Source organism: Callorhinchus milii, unplaced genomic scaffold, assembly GCF_018977255.1.
Source record: "Callorhinchus milii isolate IMCB2004 unplaced genomic scaffold, IMCB_Cmil_1.0 Scaffold21, whole genome shotgun sequence".
In the NCBI taxonomy this organism is placed as follows: Eukaryota; Metazoa; Chordata; class Chondrichthyes; order Chimaeriformes; family Callorhinchidae; genus Callorhinchus; species Callorhinchus milii.
The window spans coordinates 6,623,491-6,643,857 of NW_024704762.1; the positions used below are offsets into that span (position 1 = coordinate 6,623,491).

General features: G+C 45.4%; 1 protein-coding gene across 1 annotated transcript; it reads right to left on the bottom strand.

The window, feature by feature from the left end:
- Positions 1-8,853: 8,853 nt before the first annotated feature.
- On the bottom strand, positions 8,854-19,285 carry cactin. Its single transcript, XM_007898721.2, has 10 exons — positions 18,823-19,285; positions 18,256-18,351; positions 17,786-17,931; positions 17,198-17,360; positions 16,224-16,338; positions 15,326-15,518; positions 13,139-13,258; positions 12,303-12,350; positions 10,498-10,769; positions 8,854-9,896 (listed from the first exon to the last, which is right to left on the bottom strand). Exons 1-10 carry the CDS (start codon positions 19,210-19,212, stop codon positions 9,406-9,408), a joined length of 2,034 nt encoding a protein of 677 aa, XP_007896912.1. The 5' UTR covers positions 19,213-19,285; the 3' UTR covers positions 8,854-9,405.
- Positions 19,286-20,367: the final 1,082 nt, after the last annotated feature.

Sequence of the window (20,367 nt, forward strand, 5' to 3'; positions counted from 1 at the left end):
TATGCGAATACTTTCTCTCAGCTAAAACGCTTAACTTTTCACAACAGAGGCACTTTTCTGACCATCTGGGAGGTTTTCAAAATTTTCATTTACACGTTGCCTTCATCCTGGGGGTAGGGGAATAGTTTTCCAACAAACATGAGACACAACAGTGATGTTGGAAAGCTCAATTAATAGGATTCAGATGTGCTGCTGCATGGGAGAAGAATGATAAGACTTAGTTGCCAAACCTTTTCTCTTCCTCACCAGCAAAAACAAAATCCATTCTATTTTCAATCAAAAAAAAACATTCCCATAAGATTTCTGACACAAACCACATTGCTTTGTGAAAGTCAATTCACTTTACAGTGTGTTCTGTGAAGCGCTTTGGGACGTCCTCCCGACGTGAAAAGCGCTATATCAAATGCAAGGATTATTATTATTATTATTATTGGAAGCAAACGCCAAGTTCATTAATTAAGAACATAAGAACATAAGAATTAGGAGCAGGAGTAGGCCATTCGGCCCTTCGTGCCTGTGCTCCGCCATTCAATAAGATCATGGCTGATCTTCTCACCTAACTCTGATTTCCTTCCCTATCTCCATATCTCCTAATCCCTCTATTTTTCAAGAATCTATCAGTCTCAGCCTTGAAAATGTTCAAGGACTGACATCTACAGCCTTCTGGGGTAGTGAATTCCATAAGTTCACTACCCTCTGAGTGAAGAAATGTTTCCTCAACTCTGTTCTAAGAGGCTGACCCTTAATTTTAAGACTGTGACCCCAGTCACAGCGCAGTTTTGTTCTCATTCAGACATTTCCCAAATGAACTGATTTTTTTTTTTTTCCAAAGTGATTCTTTCTTCCCTCATCTCTGATTATACATCAGTTCTGGAGTTGGAAATCTCCACCTTATGTAGAGAGCAGTGGATTCCTATCTTCCTATGGGCATCAGAGGTATTAATGGGTTTGACAGGGCATTGGGAATAAATGATCCATCAAAGACTAATAAACAGGTGGAACAGACTGGATGTTCTGAAAGGCCTCTTACTGTTTTCCTCCTAGTCATGAGTAAAATTGGGTTGAAAAAAAATTGGGCTGTTCTCAACTAGAAAGTATCAATGTCTCCTTACAGAATGAAATGCTTTGGAATGAAATCCAAGGCTGCAAATTTTCAATGCGTCTCAAGACCTTGATCTTCGACCGCACCTTTGGTCACCCTCCTACATCTACCCTTCCTGCTCTCCACCTCTCCCGACACTAATATTGTAATTCCTCAGAGTAAGAGAGGACTTATTTTTGCTTACTCACTCTGTCTTCACCCACCTTTCCCTTTGGCATCCGAATCTGCTTTGCGCTCTCTCTCTCTCTCTCCCATAGTTTTTTTTCTCTCTCCAGTACAACGTTCCTAATTTTTCAGTACTGGCGACAGATCAAAGTCTCAGCACTCTTGTGTGAGAGGTTGGGGGTGGGAAGGGAAGTTGGCTTTCATCTCCATTGAAGTTAAATATGTTGCTGGCAAAGATAAGACATAGAACAGAGCGAACATCCTGTTTGATTCTAAATCATCTGACCTCGATACTTTAGAGGCCGATAACTGGACCAATTGGAGGCTTTGCAAACCCCAAGTCTTTCAGTTAACTGACCCTTTTCCTCATTCCCTCTGTAAACTTTTTTCTCTTAATTAGAATTCTTTTAATTTTAATTCTTTCAATTTAATTGCCACTTTGCAATTTTTTGTTTGATTCCCACTCCCCCCCCGGAAATGTCTCTCTCTTTAAAATAGCAGAGTCATGAAAATTTATTTTGAAATGATTGCCTCCCTCACTGACCCGCACGCCTTAGAGCTCTCACTTTGAGTGACACTCAGCAATTTCCTGAAACCCTGCTTGGGAATTAGATCACACACAAGCTTCCCTTTTTGCTGGTACACAATACATTACAGTTTAAATTGCCAATAACATTTATAACATAAGAAAAACAATCATTGCATTTGATACAGCACCTTATCACGTCTTCGAGAATTGACTGTATATTTTGTGGGCGAAACGCGGCCGCCAATTTCTCACAGCAGTGTCCCACATACAGTCGTGCATGGAGTGACCAAATTATTATTATTTTTTAAGAGATTATTACCCCCGGAAAAGCGATCCACCAGTCGACTAACAACTGGGTTCCTACTTACTGCCAGGCAAACAGAGGCGTGTGGAGCGAGGAGACTTGCCTAACGTTTCGCCCTACGGGGAATCAAACCCAGGTTCCCTCGTTTGCGAGGCGAGTGCTCTAACCACAGTGCTGCAGGGCCCCACAATTATTGTTGCTGTTGTCGTTACATTTCCCATCGCTCCTTTCACGTCTCAATGAAAGGACACCACAGGGCTGTTACAATTATTCACAGGATTTAATCTGAACTGCAGCGACTGTGTACTTTGCAGGCAAGCGCAGCTACCAATTTGCGCGCAGCGATGTCCCGCAAACAGCCGTGAAGTGAGTGACCTTTTTTTTTTAATCTGGGGGACTGTTGGCTCTGACACCCACCGGGAGAAAGTCCCTTCTCGTTTCGAATAGGACCAGGGCCTCGAAAAGTAATTGTTTTGTAAGTTACCCGACGACAGCTTGCATTTATGTAGCGCCCCTCAAGCAGGGTAGTATCTCAGAGCGCTTGAATGACTCCGCTGATGAATTCCACATGTAAAACATTGCAGGATTCCCGCAACACCCCAGGAGCGCAGTTAGAAGGTCAGTATAGAAGTTGTGCAAACCTGCTTAGGCACAGAACCCAGGCAGTTACCGTCAAGATTAAAAAGTGCTGTAGATTGGATCAATTAACCCCACATTTTACATGAAAATTGACGCACTCGTCACATTGTCTCTGTGAGCACGTACTTGATCAATAGAATGATTATTAGTTAGAGCAGAAAATTTGCCAATCAGGCTCGACATCAACGGGGTACAAGAATGGAGTCCTTCCAGTGTGGTTAGAACACTCGCCTCGCAAGTGAGAGGACCTGGGTTTGATTCCCGGGCAGGGCGAAACGTTGGGCAAGTTTCCTTACTCTGCACGCCTCTGTTCACCGAGCAGTAAGTAGGAACTCGGTTGTTAGTCGATTGGCGTATCGTTTTTCCGGTGATAATAATCCCTCCAAAAAATAAATTGGGTCACTCAATCCACGAGCGTTGGTGGGACACTGTCGTGCGCAATTGGCTGCCGCGTTTCGCCCACAAAATGTACAGTCAATTCTACATATATACACAGTATATTCTGTGAAACAGACTGCTCGAAAATGTGATAAAGCGCTATATCAAATGCAAGGATTCTTATTATTGTAAGAATAACTCTCTCTCTCTCTCACACACACACGCGCTGCAGGAAGGTGATTAACAGCAGGGTCACACTCTGATGTTCATGGACTTTGACGTTTGGGAAGGAAATAAATAACAGCAGCGCTGAGATAAGTGATGCTCTGTTCTAAGAACCAAAAGTTGACAGTTTCAGTGTTGCACAAAGTTACTTGGAATGTATTTTGCCTCTGAATAATAAACACACACGACCACGCAGATTTAGTTACGTAACAAAATGCTTAAGCTTTAAAAAAATGTGCTCCAGTGCTTTACTCTTTGAAGATGGACTCAATTATTTATTTCCCCACTTGTAGTTACTGTATTCCCTAAGATTTGGGTTAAGAGTGAAGACTGGAAAACAGCACCAAAGACGGGGATAAACAGACCACAGCCGTTCAGTCCCTGGCCGTAGAACTCTTGCACCAGGATTCAGAACAGTATCTTGCACCCGCTCCTCTGCTCGCTTCCTCAGACTCACTCACCGACTCACTCAGCTAACGTAGACCTGCTACGTGTCCCCTAATCCCTCGGCACCACCAGCAGCAGCAGTGCCTTCAACCACTACACCCCTACCTCTTCAACCGTGCCTATGGTCGCCTCCCCCCTCCCCCTTTCTCCCTTGCTCCGTGTCCAACCCCATCGCTCTGCAGCCGCCCCATGACTCTATCCTGCATGAGGGGAGCTGTATAAGCGCACATTGCTTGCTCTTGCCGGCCTTGGAAATTGGGACTCAAAGCAACATGACAGAGGATGGCAAATAAATGGTGCATTCTGTGCTCCTTCAATAAAATCGGGTGTGGTGCAAACATTCATGAGAACTTATTTAGTATTTGAACACTGCCAGAGAACAGCAGCAAGCTAAAGAGTTAATGAAAGCACGAGCAACAGATTTATTCGCTGTACTATTTGGCCTTAACGGACAAAGGCTGACTAGTTGGATATATTGGGAAAGTGTTTCAGAAGAAGGTCACACTGGAGTTAGCCCATGACCATTTCACGGTCATAAGTATACGCTCTTTTTTTTGGAACGTGTTATTCAGTAATTGCAGAACAATGTCCAAATCAGATGAGTAAAGATAAACGTTTCTCTGGATTAGTATTCCGAAGATCGGGTGATAACCTCAAAAGGTATCGTGCGCTGGGGAAAGTTTGCTTTGCTTTGCAAAGAAGAATTGTTTTCTTGGCTTCGTCCACTCCTGACTGGATCCTGTAGGAGAAAGTTGGGAACTGCCATATATTTTGCGGCATAAATAAACCCATTTATGGATCTCACACTTTATCTCAATATCAACCAAAGTTAGTCAGCTGGAGCCTGATCGTGCTTTAGCGTGAACTCAAGCAAACCCATTCAGTCACTGAAAGCGCTGATTTCTGAAGCGAACGTACAGTGGACTAGACATTAAGAATCACAGTAATCCTTGCATTTGATAGAGCGCCTTTCGCCTTGTCTCAAAGCCCCTCAACAACAACAGCAGCGACAATAACAACGTATTAAATTTACACAGCGCCTTTCGCATCGGGAGGACATCCCAAGTCGCTGGACAGTCAAGGATTCGGACCCGAGCTGGAGGTTGGGATCAGGAGGGGTGGAGGGCAGGGAGGGTAGGGGGTAGGAGGGTGACCACAGGGTGTATCACGTCTTCAAGACAGCTCAAAGCAATTCACAGAACACACTGTAAAGTGAATTTGATGTATATTTTGTGGGTGAAATGTGAGAACCAATTGAGCACAGCAGTCGTGGATTGAGTAACCAAGTTATTTTTATTTATTTTTAACGGATTATTACCAGGGGACAAGCGATCAGCCAATCGGCTAACGGTTGGGTTCCTGCTCACTGCTAAGGTTTCGTCCCACCTGGGAATACTACATATATTAACAATGCCCATTAAAAAGCCGAGCTCCCACAGATGTTTTACTCATTGAATGATAGGGTTTACAGAGCAGGTGAAAATTCTGGAGGATTTACTGTAAAGGACTCGGTAAGGAATTATTGAGTAACATTGGTGCTGAATCACATTCTTTCATATTTTAACAAGAATACTTTTCTTTAATCAAGCACTGTTCCATGATTTAATAGGGAAAATATAAGTATAAGCTGTTGGGATTTCCGATCCCGAGGTTCAAATAATGACCCAACAATTCAATTAAAGTGTAATGGAGATTTATTAATCAAAGTAACACATACAAAACTAGTAAAATAATACTGCCACTACAAGTAACAGAACTTATACTACCAGTTTTGGAGCAGTCGGTCAGTTGCGATGGTTTCAGCACACCTTTTCTCCATGGTTCGGCTGCCCTCTTTGTCTGGCTGGATCTGCTGCCTTACTTGCCTAAAGTCAGGGTAGTTATACTTTTTCCACCTAGGGATCTTTCCCCCCTCGACCCTCGCACATCCTTGTCCCCATATCTTCCGGATAAACAGACCCTTTTGAGACATCGCAGCTTGCTCATTATTCTTCAACACCGGACATCTTGCTTCTCCCTTCCAAGGCTGGAGCCTGTCTCTGTCTCGTAGAAACGTTTAACGTGATTGGCACAGAATACTGAGCAGCTTTACTTAGGTGCCCTCATGGAATGCAGATGTCTTGGGCCCTTCTTGAAGCCTTCTCTCACCATCACAACTGACTGACCGTTGGCCTTTCAGAACCAGGATGGCTTATTCTGCCAATTCCTAAAATGTTCGTAAAACACTTTCTTTCTCCCCTGTTTCCTACTGCCATGCATATATGGGTATTGATATACACATATTATTCACTATTAATTCTTCTATTGCTCTTCTTATAAACTATATTAAAATCAACCTTTTCTAACAAAGCCTTTGACTCAAGTTAACAAACATTTTCACGTAATGTAGTTAAATCTCATTGTGATATCAGCCTGACTCATTTGGTAGCACTTTCATCTCGTCGACAGAGGGCTGTGAGCTCAAGTCCAACATTGGGTCAATGTCACACGCCCTCTCAAAATAAAATAAAAATTCACTTTGTGGCTGTTTCTGAGATATCGCTGTACACAAATTGACAGTCAGGGATTTGGACCCGAACTGGGGGTTGGAATCAGGAGGAGTGGAGGGCAGGGAGGGCGGGGGTAGGAAGGTGACCGAGAGCGATAGTAAATCCTTAGGTTTCTCGGTGTTGTTTCGGCATCCAGCCTGGCTCCTGCGCAGCGCTCCGAGACGTTATCCTGCGCGAAGGGCGTTATATGAATGCAAGTTGATCTCGCTGTAGTACGGTTGGTGCACGTGTACGGTGAGTTACGCGCATCAAGTGAGGCCGTGCCGATTGCGATGTAGCGGGCAGCAGAGTGTCCCTAATACCATTGCCTGGGCTGATGGGCATCAGGTGAGGATGCAGGTGGCAGAGTTTTGAAATGAGCCAAACAAGGATGGGGGTTTGGAGGAGGGGGGGGGGGGGTGGGTGGTGGTGACAGGCTCAGGGGAGCCTGGTGCAGGAGAGGAGCTATGTGCTACACAGATGGAATACCTTACCACAAATGGTTATCGAAGCACAGCCCAAGACAGCTTTCAAAGGAAACTGGGATAGAGCCTGCTTTCTGTACTAAGCAGGCGAGAATAGAATATCCATGTGATTTGGACATTAGTGGGAATTCTTCAGATTCCTAAACATAATTGGGTAGTGAAAGCCATGTAAGTCAATTCACTTGACAGTGAATCCTGTGAATTGCTTCGAGAAGTCTCGAAGACGTGATAAATTATGGGATGATGATGATGATTATTATTATCTTCAATGTTTTTTTTAATTGGCTTCCAGCTCAGATTTGTTTTTGAGGTTCTCCTGTGTGTCTGAAACCCAGCGCCGCGCTTAAAGAGTATCCAAGCTCTCCACCCACACAAGGAAACCAGCCCAGATACAAGCAGGGTGGACATTCGCGGTGAAACTGGTTTGCAAACGCCAAGGTGGGTGGAACTGAGTCAATAATGTAACGCAAGATGCTGAAGAGGCTGGAAATCTGAAACGAAAGCAGGAGTCGCTGGGAACACTCAGGTCAGGCAGCACCTATGGAGAAAGCGAGTCGATGTTTCGGGCCCCTTTCGTCGGAACTGATGATAATCCTTGCACTTGATGCAGCGCCTTATCGCGTCTTCGTGACCTCTCAAAGCGCTTGGCAGGATATCCCGTGAATAGACTGCGTATCCTGTGGGCGAAACGCAGCAGCCCGATTGCCCACAGCGGGTCAGGAACGTGGGTACAACTTCGCCCAACGCAATCTCTTCCAACTGTTGTCTCCTCGCCGCTCGAGGAGGTGGATTTTTATTTAAAACCACTAAAGATTTCCTCGCAGTGTTCTCCAATGCGGCGACGCTGGTTTTGAGTCGCTGTTATCAGGCTGTGGTTCGTTTGGGTCAATGGTTTTGCTGAGGCGCACCCTACTGGTTGACCGACGCAATAACATTACATCAGTTCCAGTCTGGCCCTTGCCTCTCATCCATAACAACAACAACAACAACAACAAGATTGCATTCATAGAGCGCCTTTCACGTCGGGAGGACGTCCCAAGGCGCTGGACGGTTGGGTCGGCACCCGAGCATTGGGGGGGGAAATGGTGAGGGGAAGGAAGGGAGGGAGGGAGCGAGGAGGGGGTAGAGAGTCGAGAGGGGAGGTGAAGGCACGGTTGAAGAGATAAGTCATCATATCAGACCCCTTTGCTAAAACTCGCCTCATGTTCACTTGCGGACAGTCGTTCCACCCACCCACCGCTTCCGCTGAGGAATAATGAGGTGCGAGGATCCGGGATGGATCCTTCTAGGAACTCCAGCAACACGATACCGGCAATCCCCAGAGTCCCCATCTGGATTTGGAACTCTACCCTTAGCACTTTATACAGTGCCTTTCAGGTCACGAGGATGTCTCAAAGAACTTGACACTGCACGCTTGGCCCCTAACTCTAGCTTGCAATGGGGTGGGAGGGGAGAAATAGTGGGGGGGGGGGGGGGGGTTATTGTCTGACATTTTAAAAGTCTTATTCCCAGTGAGTAACTTTTAAACAGGTTTTCTTTGTGTATACACACGCGCACACAAACAAATACAATGCATGGAAATGCTTAATGCAGAGTTATCAGTTCATGTGCAACTCTTACGGTTCTTTGAGAAGACTGATACACACTGATGCAAACATAAACTAGCGGATTAATAACTTCTGCTCCACATTTTACTTTACTGCGCGGTTAAGCACTCCAGGATGCTGCCCCACGTGAAGGGCGCATTATAAATACAAGTTGATGTTGGTGGTGGTCACTTTTATTTACTGTAATTACTGTGCAGCAAACGCCTAATTTGTAGGCGGACACAGGTCAATTTGCACATGGCAATGTCTCGCACACAGCCATAATATAATCCTTCTCTTTGATATAGCACTTATCACGTCATTGAGCCGTCTCAAAGCGCTTCACAGGATACAATGTAAAGTGGATTGCTTGTTTATCTTGTAGGCGAAATTGGCAGAGAACAGAATGCCCTGTTACCGATCTGCACTGGAATGAAGCCACAGAAATGGAGAGAGAGAGAGAGGAGAGAGAGAGAGAGAGAGAGAGAGAGAACATCAGATAAATAATATCTGAATTGCAAACACCGTGATATTGAGAGATCGGCCCCTAAATGTTTGTGTGTCAGGTTCACTCAGACTTCAGGTCCAAACGTCAAACCTGAGTCAGTCTCACTGAGAGCAACCGACAGCCACCACACAGATGCCCAAACCTGTCACAGACTTCGAACGCTCGAGAAAAATCACTCGTCAAGTCTCACTTTCAAAAGATGATGATAATAATCTTTATATTTCATACAGCGCCTCATCGCGTCTTCCAGACGCCTCAAAGCGCTTCACAGGATATACCATAAAGTGAATTGACCGTGCATTTTGTGGGTGAAACGCGGCAGCTAACTGCGCACAGCGGCGTCCCCACAAACAGTCACGGATTGAAGTGACCAGTTTATTATTAAAAAATTAGACGTAAAAGATCCCCTTTGACTAGTCTCTCGCCCGTCACAATGAAGAACCCTGCAAAGGACCCTTGATAAATACAAAGCAAGGTTGGTCAGTCGGTGATAATCCTCCGCCTGATTTCTACCGCCTGTATCGGTAGCGCTTGAAGTGGAACCACAGCTGGAATATCCCGTTGGCGAACTGGCACCTGAAGCCGTGCCGGTGGGAGTACTCCCACTCGCGGTTCACGATCTTAAAGGCAATGTCTTCGTACGGAGGGCCAGCGTGGAAGCGCAGGATGGCAAAGTCTTTGTTGTCCGTGCAGGGCTCCAGGAAGTACTGGGGGGTCGACCTCTTGTCAATCAGGTCGGGGTAGAATATGTTGAACTTGTAGCCCTGGACGATCTTGGGCGGAGGGTTGTCGAAGTCGTAGTGGGTTTGGTTGTACTTGTTCCACTCGAAGCCCGTGTGCACCCGGTTGAAGAAACGGGGTTTACGGGGACGGTACTTGTCGGCCCACAGGTAGACCTTGCCCGTCAAGGGCATCTCGACACTGAACTGAGCCTCGTCGTTCCCCATCCCCTCTTTGGCTTTACGCACGAACATGTCTTCAGCACTCTCGCTCGCGTCTCCTGCACGATAAAAAGAAACCCACCCGGGTGATCAACGCGATGGCCGACCGTTTTCTCTTTCGACCCAGAATGAAACTGGTGCAACTTACACAGGTTTCTAGCCTGAAAGACACGGACCTCTTAAACGAGCAGGCGTCTCTTTAACAATCTGCCTTTGTGTTGGTTATGATACAAAGCGCGTTGGAAAAATACTGCCATAAAATCCTAATTAATTCTACATCCTTCAATGGTAATGGTGCAGACAGGCCTCTGCGTAATCCTACCTCCATTTAAATACATTCTCTTTTTTTCCCCTCGACTTACCATTGAGAAGCTAGAAGAGTCTGATAGGGAGTTAAGATAAATGCCAGCCAGCTGCAGTAAGTGGACGTAAACAGCTTAGGGAATAAACCGAAAGTTGAATTGATGGGTGAGAGATTAAGGATCAATTTGAATTTTACAGAGCTGCAGCAACTTGAAAAGAGTAGGGAATAAGCAGGTGGAGCCACGCTGAATATTTGTAGGGACGGGGAGAACGTTTACCGTTGTGAGTTAGAATCGGCTAGAAATAACGGTCGAAATTCGCAGCTCACTTTGCTTAACACATGAGGCCTCGTCTTACCTGTGACCTGTAGCTGCTGTCTGGCCATCAGCAGCTTTTGCAGGTCTTCGTCAGGATCGACGACGTGGGAATCGATGGGCAGCTCGTGAGGACCGAGCAACTTGGGGCTGTATTTCCCGGCGTCGAAGTCATCCAGGCTCTGTTGGATCAGGTCCTCCTCGGTGAGCACCGCCTCCCCTTCAGCCTCGGTCTCTGGCTTCTCTTCAGTTGTTGGGTTGGGCTCGGGAGCTTCTGCAGAGGAGGTGCCTGGCATTTCCTGGTCTCCTTTTGACCTGCACGAGGCGAATAAATCCATGTGGAGCAGGAGGTGATAGCAATATAGACAAGCATGTCGCGAGACAATGTGTTAAAGGACTTTAAACACAGTTTAAAGTTTTTGTGTCCCAGGGAGAAGTCATTAAAAGAAGAAAACTGAATCTGCACCAACGTCAATTTTGTTCCCCAAATAATTAAACATTTCCTGAATTAGGGGGATGGTTGTGGGTGGAGAATGACCCACTCCTTTTCCCAGAAACTGCACAAAAGCTCAAAGTGAATCTGAGGCAACAGGCAAACGTATACTCAACTCTGACTTACGTGCCTTACCACAAAGTGGCCCCCAAAGATGCTGTGGAATCACATTCCGCACACTTCTCAGCTTGAATCATTCACAAATTTAATCCCTAGCATTTGAACGGCGCCCCCCAAAAAATTAAAAAATAAAAATCACTGCCTGAAATTGTGCAAGAGATAAATTGGCAGCACTGACCCAGGAGTGGAGATGTGACCACGGAGCACATGGAGAAGGAGAATTTAACAATATAGACACCATGTAAAGCGTGTCGCAAGACAATATGGTGAGGAATTAAGTAATCTGATATGAAATGGGTGGGTGGGAAGTGTCCGTTCAACTCTTTAATGCTGAAAAGAGAGGTCGTTTAACAGTCTAGTGATGGAACCACTTCAAAACGTAAGCGGGTACATACTTGTCCGTGGGAGTCTGTGGCTCTCTCTTTACAATGGGAAACAAGGGCTCATTCTCCACTCCCTGTTTACGTTTATAGAGACTCTCACGCAACTCAGCCTGCCCTGTTTCACTGGGTCTGAGGGAACAATACATCGAGAAGTAGCAACTTATCCAAAGATAAAACTACTGGATGAAGGACAAAGACAAGCCGACTTCCGTGAATTGTTGTGGTGAACTTAAACCTTTTCAGGTAAGACACGATGAACCAAATTGGATCGTTCAACCTCGGCACAATATTCTTGTGCGATGAGATTGCCAAACTCATTTACTTCTGAACTTTTGGCTGGTAACTCGCTCATTAAAAAGGAAGACTCTTGTACTTTGTCCCGTGATCTCTACTCTCAAAATGCACTCCAATTAAGTAGAAGTGATATAATGCACTTGTTTCAGTAGTTTTTTTAAAAAAAAACTGGATCATATCCCTTCCCCACAAATCCTCCTGAAAACAAGTTCAGTTCTGTGAACCTTTCAAATACAATACTTTCATGTCAGGAAGTCATCCCAAGGCGCTGGACAGTCAGGGATTTAAACCTGACCTGGGGGGATTGGGATCAGGAAGGGTGGAGGGCAGAGAGTAGCCAAATGCTATTTATGTTTAAACTACTCACTTTCACAGATAGCTTGATAACATCAGCAAGTTTGAGATTACACAGTAATTACTCTCATCCAAGTTTACGTATGAATAAAATGGGCAGCAAGCAACCCGTTATAACCATTGTGGAACTGTTATCGGATCCCCTATACACAGTACTGCTTGTTACTCCTCGAAACTCTGTCCCAATCATATAAACATCCTTACCTGAGAGGCGAGGTGTCCGGGTCAGAATGGTCGGGCGAGGAAGCATTGCTGAAATATTACACAAAAGGGAGAGAATCAAACACAGATTTAATAACCAGTATTACCTCATTGACATGGATTGAGAAGGCAATTTACTGTGAGTAGCTGTGAGATGGGTTTGTACATAAAGGCTGCTCTTCAGGAATACCCGAAATAATAATAATTCTTGCATTTGATATAGCGCCTTATCATATCTTCCAGACTGTAAAATAAATTGACTGTTGCAAGAATGAAACAAAAGGAGCTGACTTACACAAAGCTTTCTAAACCTCCTATCCCCCGAGTTCTGTGCACAACAAGTTATTTAGACAAATTATCAGGACACAAATGTTGTTGAAATAAACAACACATCAAAGGGTTGCAACCATGTCACAAACCAAGACAGCAGAGCACAACTAATTCATCAATATCAATATTACCCTTGTATTTTCCCACCATCCAGAACACCCACCCACCATGTTATGCTCAATAACAGGAGCTCCCAAACTGGTAAACTACAATTATTAGAAGTCTCAGGGCCAAATTTGACTTGGAATGATATTGTATGGCATAACTTGAACTGCACGCTGATATTAACTTACATTTGATTGCATATTAAACATACACCATATAAATATATATCTATTGGACAGTTGAGTGCCAATGTTCTGTATCACAGAGATTAAAATACATACACTTTTTGAACTATGCAATATGAAATTAGATCAACCCACCCGTTAGTATGACAGGAAAACAGCGCTAAACATTCAGAGTAGCCATATGCAAGAATCCACTTAAAAATGCACGAAGATACGTACTGATTAGACGATTTTGATTCCTTGTTAATAATGGGAAACAAAGGTTCACTTTCCACTCCCTGCTCCTGCTTCAGTTTGTAAAGCTTCTGCCGCAAAACGTCCTGGTGTCTTTCACGGAGCCTGTTGAAAATGCCACAAAGAGACTGGGTATCCAACAACAACAACAAGATTACACGTGTACAGCGCCTTTCACGTCGGGAGGACGTCCCACGGCGCTGGACAGAGTACAGCATTTCAGACCTGAGCTGGGGTCAGGGAGGGAGAAGGGAGGGGAAGGGGGGTGACCGATGGCATGTCCAAACATCCAAACAAAATCTGAGTGTGCTTCATGTGGGGAGCTGCACAGGTCAAGAAAGGTCCCAGAGTCGATCCCAGTTGATTGTTCTCAGACAGGAGAGAAGGTACCAGGGGTGGGTGGGAGGGGGGGTGGAATTACAAAATCGGGCTTTACCATTACCAGGGCGGGAGAGAAATGAAAATGAGAGGGATCTAGCTAGCTTTCGTCACCATAACTGACCTGACTTTCCAAAAATCCCTGCAACACATAATTAATCATCCTTGCCTTACAGCACCTAGAACATGAATGTGTCTCAAAGCACTTCACAGGTAACGGCTGTCAAGTGTAGTGACTGTATTTGTAGCTAAACATGGCCTTTACCAATGTCTGTACAGCAATCAACGGAATGCGATCTTCAGATCAGATCACATCCGAAGACCTTCCTCTTCGACTGTGCCTACGGTCAGCTCCCCCCTCTCCCCGGCTCCGCCAATGTTAAGCGCTCCGAGACACTACACCGTGTGAAACGTGCCATATAGTGCAAGATAATAATAATAATCTTTGCATTTGATTATAGGGTCTTATCATGTCATTGAGATGTCTCAAAGTGCTTTATAGAATACACTGTCAAGTGAATTGACTATATATTTTGTGGGCAAAACGTGGCAGCCAATTGCGCACAGCAGTATCCCACAAAAGGTCATTGATTGAGTGACCAATGTTTTTTTTTTGGACATGGTTGTTGTGCATCTGATGGTTTTGTGTAAATATAAAATGAGTGGGAGATGGCTTGTTGGACTCTTATTCTCTCAGGCATGAAACTAAAAAGCACGCCAATGCTCTAGCAACTGAAGAATCATCACAAAAAATTAACAAAATAAACAAGTTTTTTTTCTCTGCCTGCCTCCCTCCCTCTCTCTCCCCCTCCCTCCCAAAGAAAATAAACAGGTCCAATATTAAATATGTTTTCCAGTACTAATGAAACACATCTGTACATTTGTGTAAATACCAAGTATAGCCGATGACACAACTGTCATCAAGTTCTGTTTAAACATAGCCTCTCTCATTTGGCAGATTTAAAATTAAATAAATGAACGAGAGAGAGTGAGTTTTTTTTGGAATCCGCTGTTCAGATAATTCCCCAGTGTATCTGAAATACATTTCCAGATCGCTGTCAATTGGAAGGTTATGTGCAGATCAGCACTGGGACTAACTACAGGCTTGAAAATTTCAGGCTTTCAGAAACACATCATTTCCCCCCCCCCCCCCAAGAGAACTCAATAGATTAAGGACATTCCATGCATTTCACAAAACATCCACTTTCCTGACGAAATGAAACAGTGCATATTTACATGTATATACAGTAGCTTTCATGTCGAGAGGACAAAAATATTCTCTAGCCCAATGTCACTAAAACAAAATCCACTCCACCATTCCTCAATGGTGAAAGGCATTCCTTCTGAGCCCTACGGGTATCCTTACAATCCTTAAAAATGTTTTACAGTATTGATCCCCTCTTGAAACGACTAAATGCCATTGACAACAATCATTACTTTTTAATACAGCATCGAAACACTGCAAAGCGCTTCACAGGGAATTACTGACAAGGACCCTGTAATAACTGTATATTCACAGGCAAAAATGAGTGTTGTTTTGTGCACAGCCAGCCATGAATAAATGACCAATTTATCTCGAGTTCTGACGAAAGGGCATAGTCCTGAAATGCTAACTAATTTTCCTCTCTCCATAGATGCTGCCCGGCCTGCTGCGTTTTTCCAGTGACTTCTGTATTTATTATCTGGAGGACATACACAACAGCCAGTTGCAGTCAGAGTCGGGACTACTTTGCCAATCGTTTGACATACTGGTTTTGTTTGCATTCCTCCAACCCCCTGACCAGTCAGTCGTACCTGGCTCGAGCCATATAGGCTTTCAGCTGTTGCAATAAGGATTCCCAGTAGCCAATGTCCAGATTTGAGCCGCCAGTTTTGATCTTGGCCTCAATGTTCTGGAACAGCACCTGCAGCTGATTGTAGGTTTTCCCTTTAAATACCAACTGCACATCAGTGCTCACTGAGGTGTTGATGCCCTCTCGTCGCTCTCCTGAGCAATAAAAAAAACACAAAAAGCATTACGCTTTGAAGAAGAAATGCTCATCTTTGCTTTTAATACAATTTTTCACAATTAATGTCGAAGTAATGAACCATGCATTGCTGCTCACAAGAGAATTTCAAATGAAGAAAATAATTCAGCCCGTTTGATCTCATCTTTCCACTAAACTTTTGTCTTCCATCGAGCTGTTTCTTCAGTGACTTGGCCTCAGACCACAAACTGTTGCTAACACTCGGGAAAAAAAACTCTCAAAGAAGAGTTAGCATTAAAAGACTGCTGGCCTCAATGGCTTTGTGTTGTATTTGATCCATTTATCATGAGACAGAGAAAAGGGCACAGAATGAGGTAATACCATTAGTGTGATACACCAAACCACAGGCATGAATGTCACTCTAATCCACCACTAGATCGCGCCACAGATCTGATTCCAATCACACATAATTGTGATATTTAATAGGAATGAGCTCTGTGGTTGATACGGACAACCTTCACGTTCCATCCTGAACGTGAAGGATTCCACTATCATAACCGGAATACTGTTATTGCCCAAAACAGTTTAATTTAAACTTATTATGTCGTCACTCTGATAAAACGAAACCCTTTTGAGCTGGATGTCGCACTATTACGGGAAGTCTTATTAGACAAAACAATGTTCTTAGTTCTGAGGTATTCCTCACATGGGAGGGTCCCCATTACCTGGTCCTTTTCCTGAAGCCTCCAACTTTTTCAGGTTACTTATTTCGTCCTCAGTAATGGTGGTCATATCTCTCCAGAAGTCAGCGTTCTTCCCTTGCTCCAGTTCCATGTAAACCTGAAGGAAAGGTGTGTGACATTCACATTTCATGGCTCCATTTATTATCCCATTTCCACATAGTGTACTACTTTGCCCGCAAAATATACAGTCAATTCACTTTACAGTATATTCTGTGAAGCGCTTTGAGACGTCTCGAAGACATGATAAGGCGCTGTATCAAATGCAGGAATTATTATTATTATGAGTCCAAATGTGCCGAAAAGCCGTTGGAATGGACCGTTACTTTATAAAGGAGCGAGAATTAAATCACACGCGCTGCAAAGATCTCTTTACTGGATTCCGAAGCCACTTTTTTTTAAGAAAAATGAACACGAAGGATGTCAATGCAAAGAACATCTCCACCCAGTGTCAGTATCACGTATTGCTAGAGCAACAGAAAAATTCCTGTAAGGCATCACACACGGGCTGAAATTCTGGTCAGTGTTAAATGTGCGGCACCTTTGCCAAAGTCAACTGATAATGGGGAATCTCCCCCTCCCCTTCCCCCATTTAAAATTCACGCAATGTCTCCCACTAGACATCACCAAAGGTGCTGCTTACAACACTGACCAGAATTCCCGTCCATTAATTTGCACTTTAATTCAGTGAAATGACCCCTTGATGCCTTCCTTTACCAACTATGACATTTGCAATTCGCATTGTTAACATCCTCGTGGCCTCTCCCACTGAGATTTAAGAACAAGTCATTAGTTTTGCGATGTTGACCTAAACAGTGGGAACAAAACAGATGCCAAAAATCGGGTCCCCTTTTTGGGCTTCTGAGACTATAGTACAACCTGATTTGAAGCCATTAAATTCTGACTGCGGTTCCAATGAAAGGGATGCAGTCCTGCATTTATTAAGTGGTGCTACTCACTCGAATATCTTCGAGAAGATCCTCCAAGTCTGATGCAGTCAGCCCATTCAGGAAGGTGTAGGGTTCGTGCATCTCCACAGCCAGGTCATCGTCTTCCGCACTGATGTACTTCGCAAGGAGGTCGATTGGCTTTGCTCGGCCTCCCAGGATACGGATCTTTGATCTGAAGCAAACAAATCAGAGACGGGGATGATAATATGGCCATCTTGAAAACAGCGCTAGAGAAACAGAAACATACAACAACAAATTATTTTTGTATAGCGCCTTTCACATCGGGAGGCCTTCCCAAGGCGCCGGATAGTCAAGGGGTGGAGGGCAAGGGAGGATGCAAGCTTGAATAAATGGAGGAAAATAATAATAATAATCCGTGCATTTGATATAGCGCCTTATTAACTCTTTGAGAAGTCTCAAATAATTTATTCTAAAATTAATTGACTGTGTATTTTGTGGGCAGTCAATTGCTCACAGCAGTGTCCTACAAACAGTCTTGGATTGAGTGATTTAATTATTATTATTAAAAAAGACAGAGAATGAGACCTACACAGAGAGAGATAGAGGAGTTCATTTCTAAGTGATTGATCTACACACCTCAGTTTAGCTTGCTGCAGGTGGAAATAATCCTCTTGTTCCGCCCAAGTCTTGAAGTGTTCGGCTTCCTTCTCCCTCTGCAACATCTCCAGCTCCTGTTCACGGAGGCCCTTTTCGCGTTCCCGCTCCAAGCGCAGCTGCTTCACCTACAAACAGAGTGGAAAGCAATCACTTAAACGTTTAGCCGGCAAAATATAATGAATTCACTTTACAGTATATCCTGTGAAGCGCTTTGAGACGTCTCGAAGACATGAAAAGGCGCTGTATCAAATGCAAAGATTACTATTATTATTGTTGTTATTATTATCAAACAAAGCAAACAGTTTCTACCCAGCTCTGATAACAGGGTGACCTTTTCACAAGCTACCGAGCGAATAGAAGGAAATAAAAGCATTCTGCTCACAGGTACTATAGAGTACTTCATATTGGAAGGAAAGCAGTTGTGAAAAACAAAAGAGACTAATCCATACTTTCTGCAGTTCCATACGGTTTTCCTCTTGTATCCTCTTGTTTCTATCTTTCAGATCCTTTTCATCCAGATGGCCAATTCCTTTTTTTTCCAATGCCTGCGAGACAAGAACAAAAGAGTAAACCCCTCGCAAAAAAGCACTGTCCACGTCAGCACATCCTGCGCTCAGTATAAATTTGTGCATGATGTAGACCTGCCTGACGAAATGTAAACAGTATGTGCTGTGAAACAGTTTGAGACATCTCATTGACATGATAAGACGCTGTGTCAAAGCAAAGGATCCTTATTATTATTGTTTATTATTACTATTATGCGAGCACTGAACTACTTCACTATTAAAAGAGGTGCATCGAGGAGCAACACAGATCCTTGTCGGTGGGTGTACCATTAATAATATGTTGCTGTGCGCAATCGGCTGCTGCGTTTCGCCCACAAAACAACCAGTCAATTCTCTTCACTGTATATTCAGTGATGCGCTTTGAGACGTCTCGAAGATGTAATGAGGTGCTATCTCTTACTATTATTATTAGCTCAAACGCGAGGGTTAGTATTAATAACGTAACCCAACCTTTTGCCAGATAAAGGTGCCAAGAAGATTGTTGTCTCCAAACGGATTGTCTGCGTTGGTGTAGCCCATGTACTCCTCGCTCCAGCCCATCTTCTCCCTCTTCTTCCGCTCCTTGGCTTCTTTCCGAGCCAGGCGGCGAGCTCGCTTCTCCTCGGGGGTCTCCATGGCTTTGGCCATCTCCCTGCGCTTCTGCTTGTCCTCCTTCTGCTTCAGCTTCTCCTGGAGGGTCAGCAGACGGCTGACGCTGCTCGGGCTCTTGGAGCGGGAGGAAGAGGAGGACGAGGAGGAGCAGGAGGACAGGGAGGGAGAGGAGCCCCTGGAGCCCGGGGCCGGGGAGCGCGAGTGGGGTCTGGGGCGAGCCCGAGGAGGAGGGGGTGAGTGGACTCGCATCTTCCTGGTGCTTGGAGGAGGGGCAGGACTCCTCTCCCTGCTGCTCCTCGACTGGGACCTGGACCTGGACCTGCGATGGTGGCGCCTATTCCTGGGCCTCTCGCGCCTCTTGTGCCGCCGCCGTTGCTGCCCATCCCGTTCCCGGGACCCCGAGCACCGCCTCTCCCGCTCCCGGGACCCCGAGCCCCGCCTCTCCCGCTCCCGGGACCCCGAGCCCCGCCTCTCCCGCTCCCGGGACCCCGAGCACCGCCTCTCCCGCTCCCGGGACCCCGAGCTCCGCCTCTCCCGGGACCCCGAGCCCCGCCTCTCCCGCTCCCGGGACCTCGAGCCCCGCCTCTCCCGCTCCCCCGAGCCCCTCCTCTCCCGCTCCCGGGACCCCGAGCCCCGCCTCTCCCGGTCCCGGGACCGTTTCCTCGGCTTCCCGCTCATCCTCGTCCACCAGCAGCTCCCTGAGTGGGGCCTATTTCGCTCGCGTCGCGTCTCCGATGACGTTGCCGCGTGCCTCCGTCAGCGCCTCAGTCTTTAAACCCAAAGTAAAGTAACGTCACAGCCGCAAGTTGCAAAGTCATTTTTATTTAAATTCTTTTACAAGGTTTTGAATACCAATCAACACACAAAGCAAAGGTTTTGGCAATTGACAGGCGACCGAGGCACTGCTCAGGCAGTTTGCAACAAGACCTGTCCGGGAGGGGCGGGGGGGGGGGGTCTTGGTTTGTTTTGGTCGCTTTAAAGAGGCCAAGTAGTGGGCGAAGAGAGAGGAAGGAAAGAGGGGGATAGAGAAAAGAGGGGAAGAGGGGGATTGAGAAAAGAGGGGAAGAGGAGGGAAGAGAAAGGAGGGAAGAGGAGGATAGAGAAAGGAGGGGAAGAGGAGGGAAGAGAAAAGAGGGGAAGAGGAGGATAGAGAAAGGAGGGGAAGAGGAGGATAGAGAAAGGAGGGGAAGAGGAGGATAGAGAAAGGAGGGGAAGAGGAGGATAGAGAAAGGAGGGGAAGAGGAGGGAAGAGAAAAGAGGGGAAGAGGAGGATAGAGAAAGGAGGGGAAGAGGAGGGAAGAGAAAAGAGGGGAAGAGGAGGGAAGAGAAAAGAGGGGAAGAGGAGGATAGAGAAAGGAGGGGAAGAGGAGGGAAGAGAAAAGAGGGGAAGAGGGGGATAGAGAA

Excerpts from the sequence above, each read along its gene's own strand:
- cactin (XM_007898721.2), bottom strand. The coding sequence starts at position 19,212 with ATGCGAGTCCACTCACCCCCTCCTCCTCGGGCTCGCCCCAGACCCCAC. Across the intron at positions 18,352-18,822 it reads GCACCTTTATCTGGCAAAAG|GCATTGGAAAAAAAAGGAAT; the intron begins GTTGGGTTACGT and ends CTTGTCTCGCAG. Across the intron at positions 13,259-15,325 it reads GCCTATATGGCTCGAGCCAG|GCTCCGTGAAAGACACCAGG; the intron begins GTACGACTGACT and ends CATTTTCAACAG.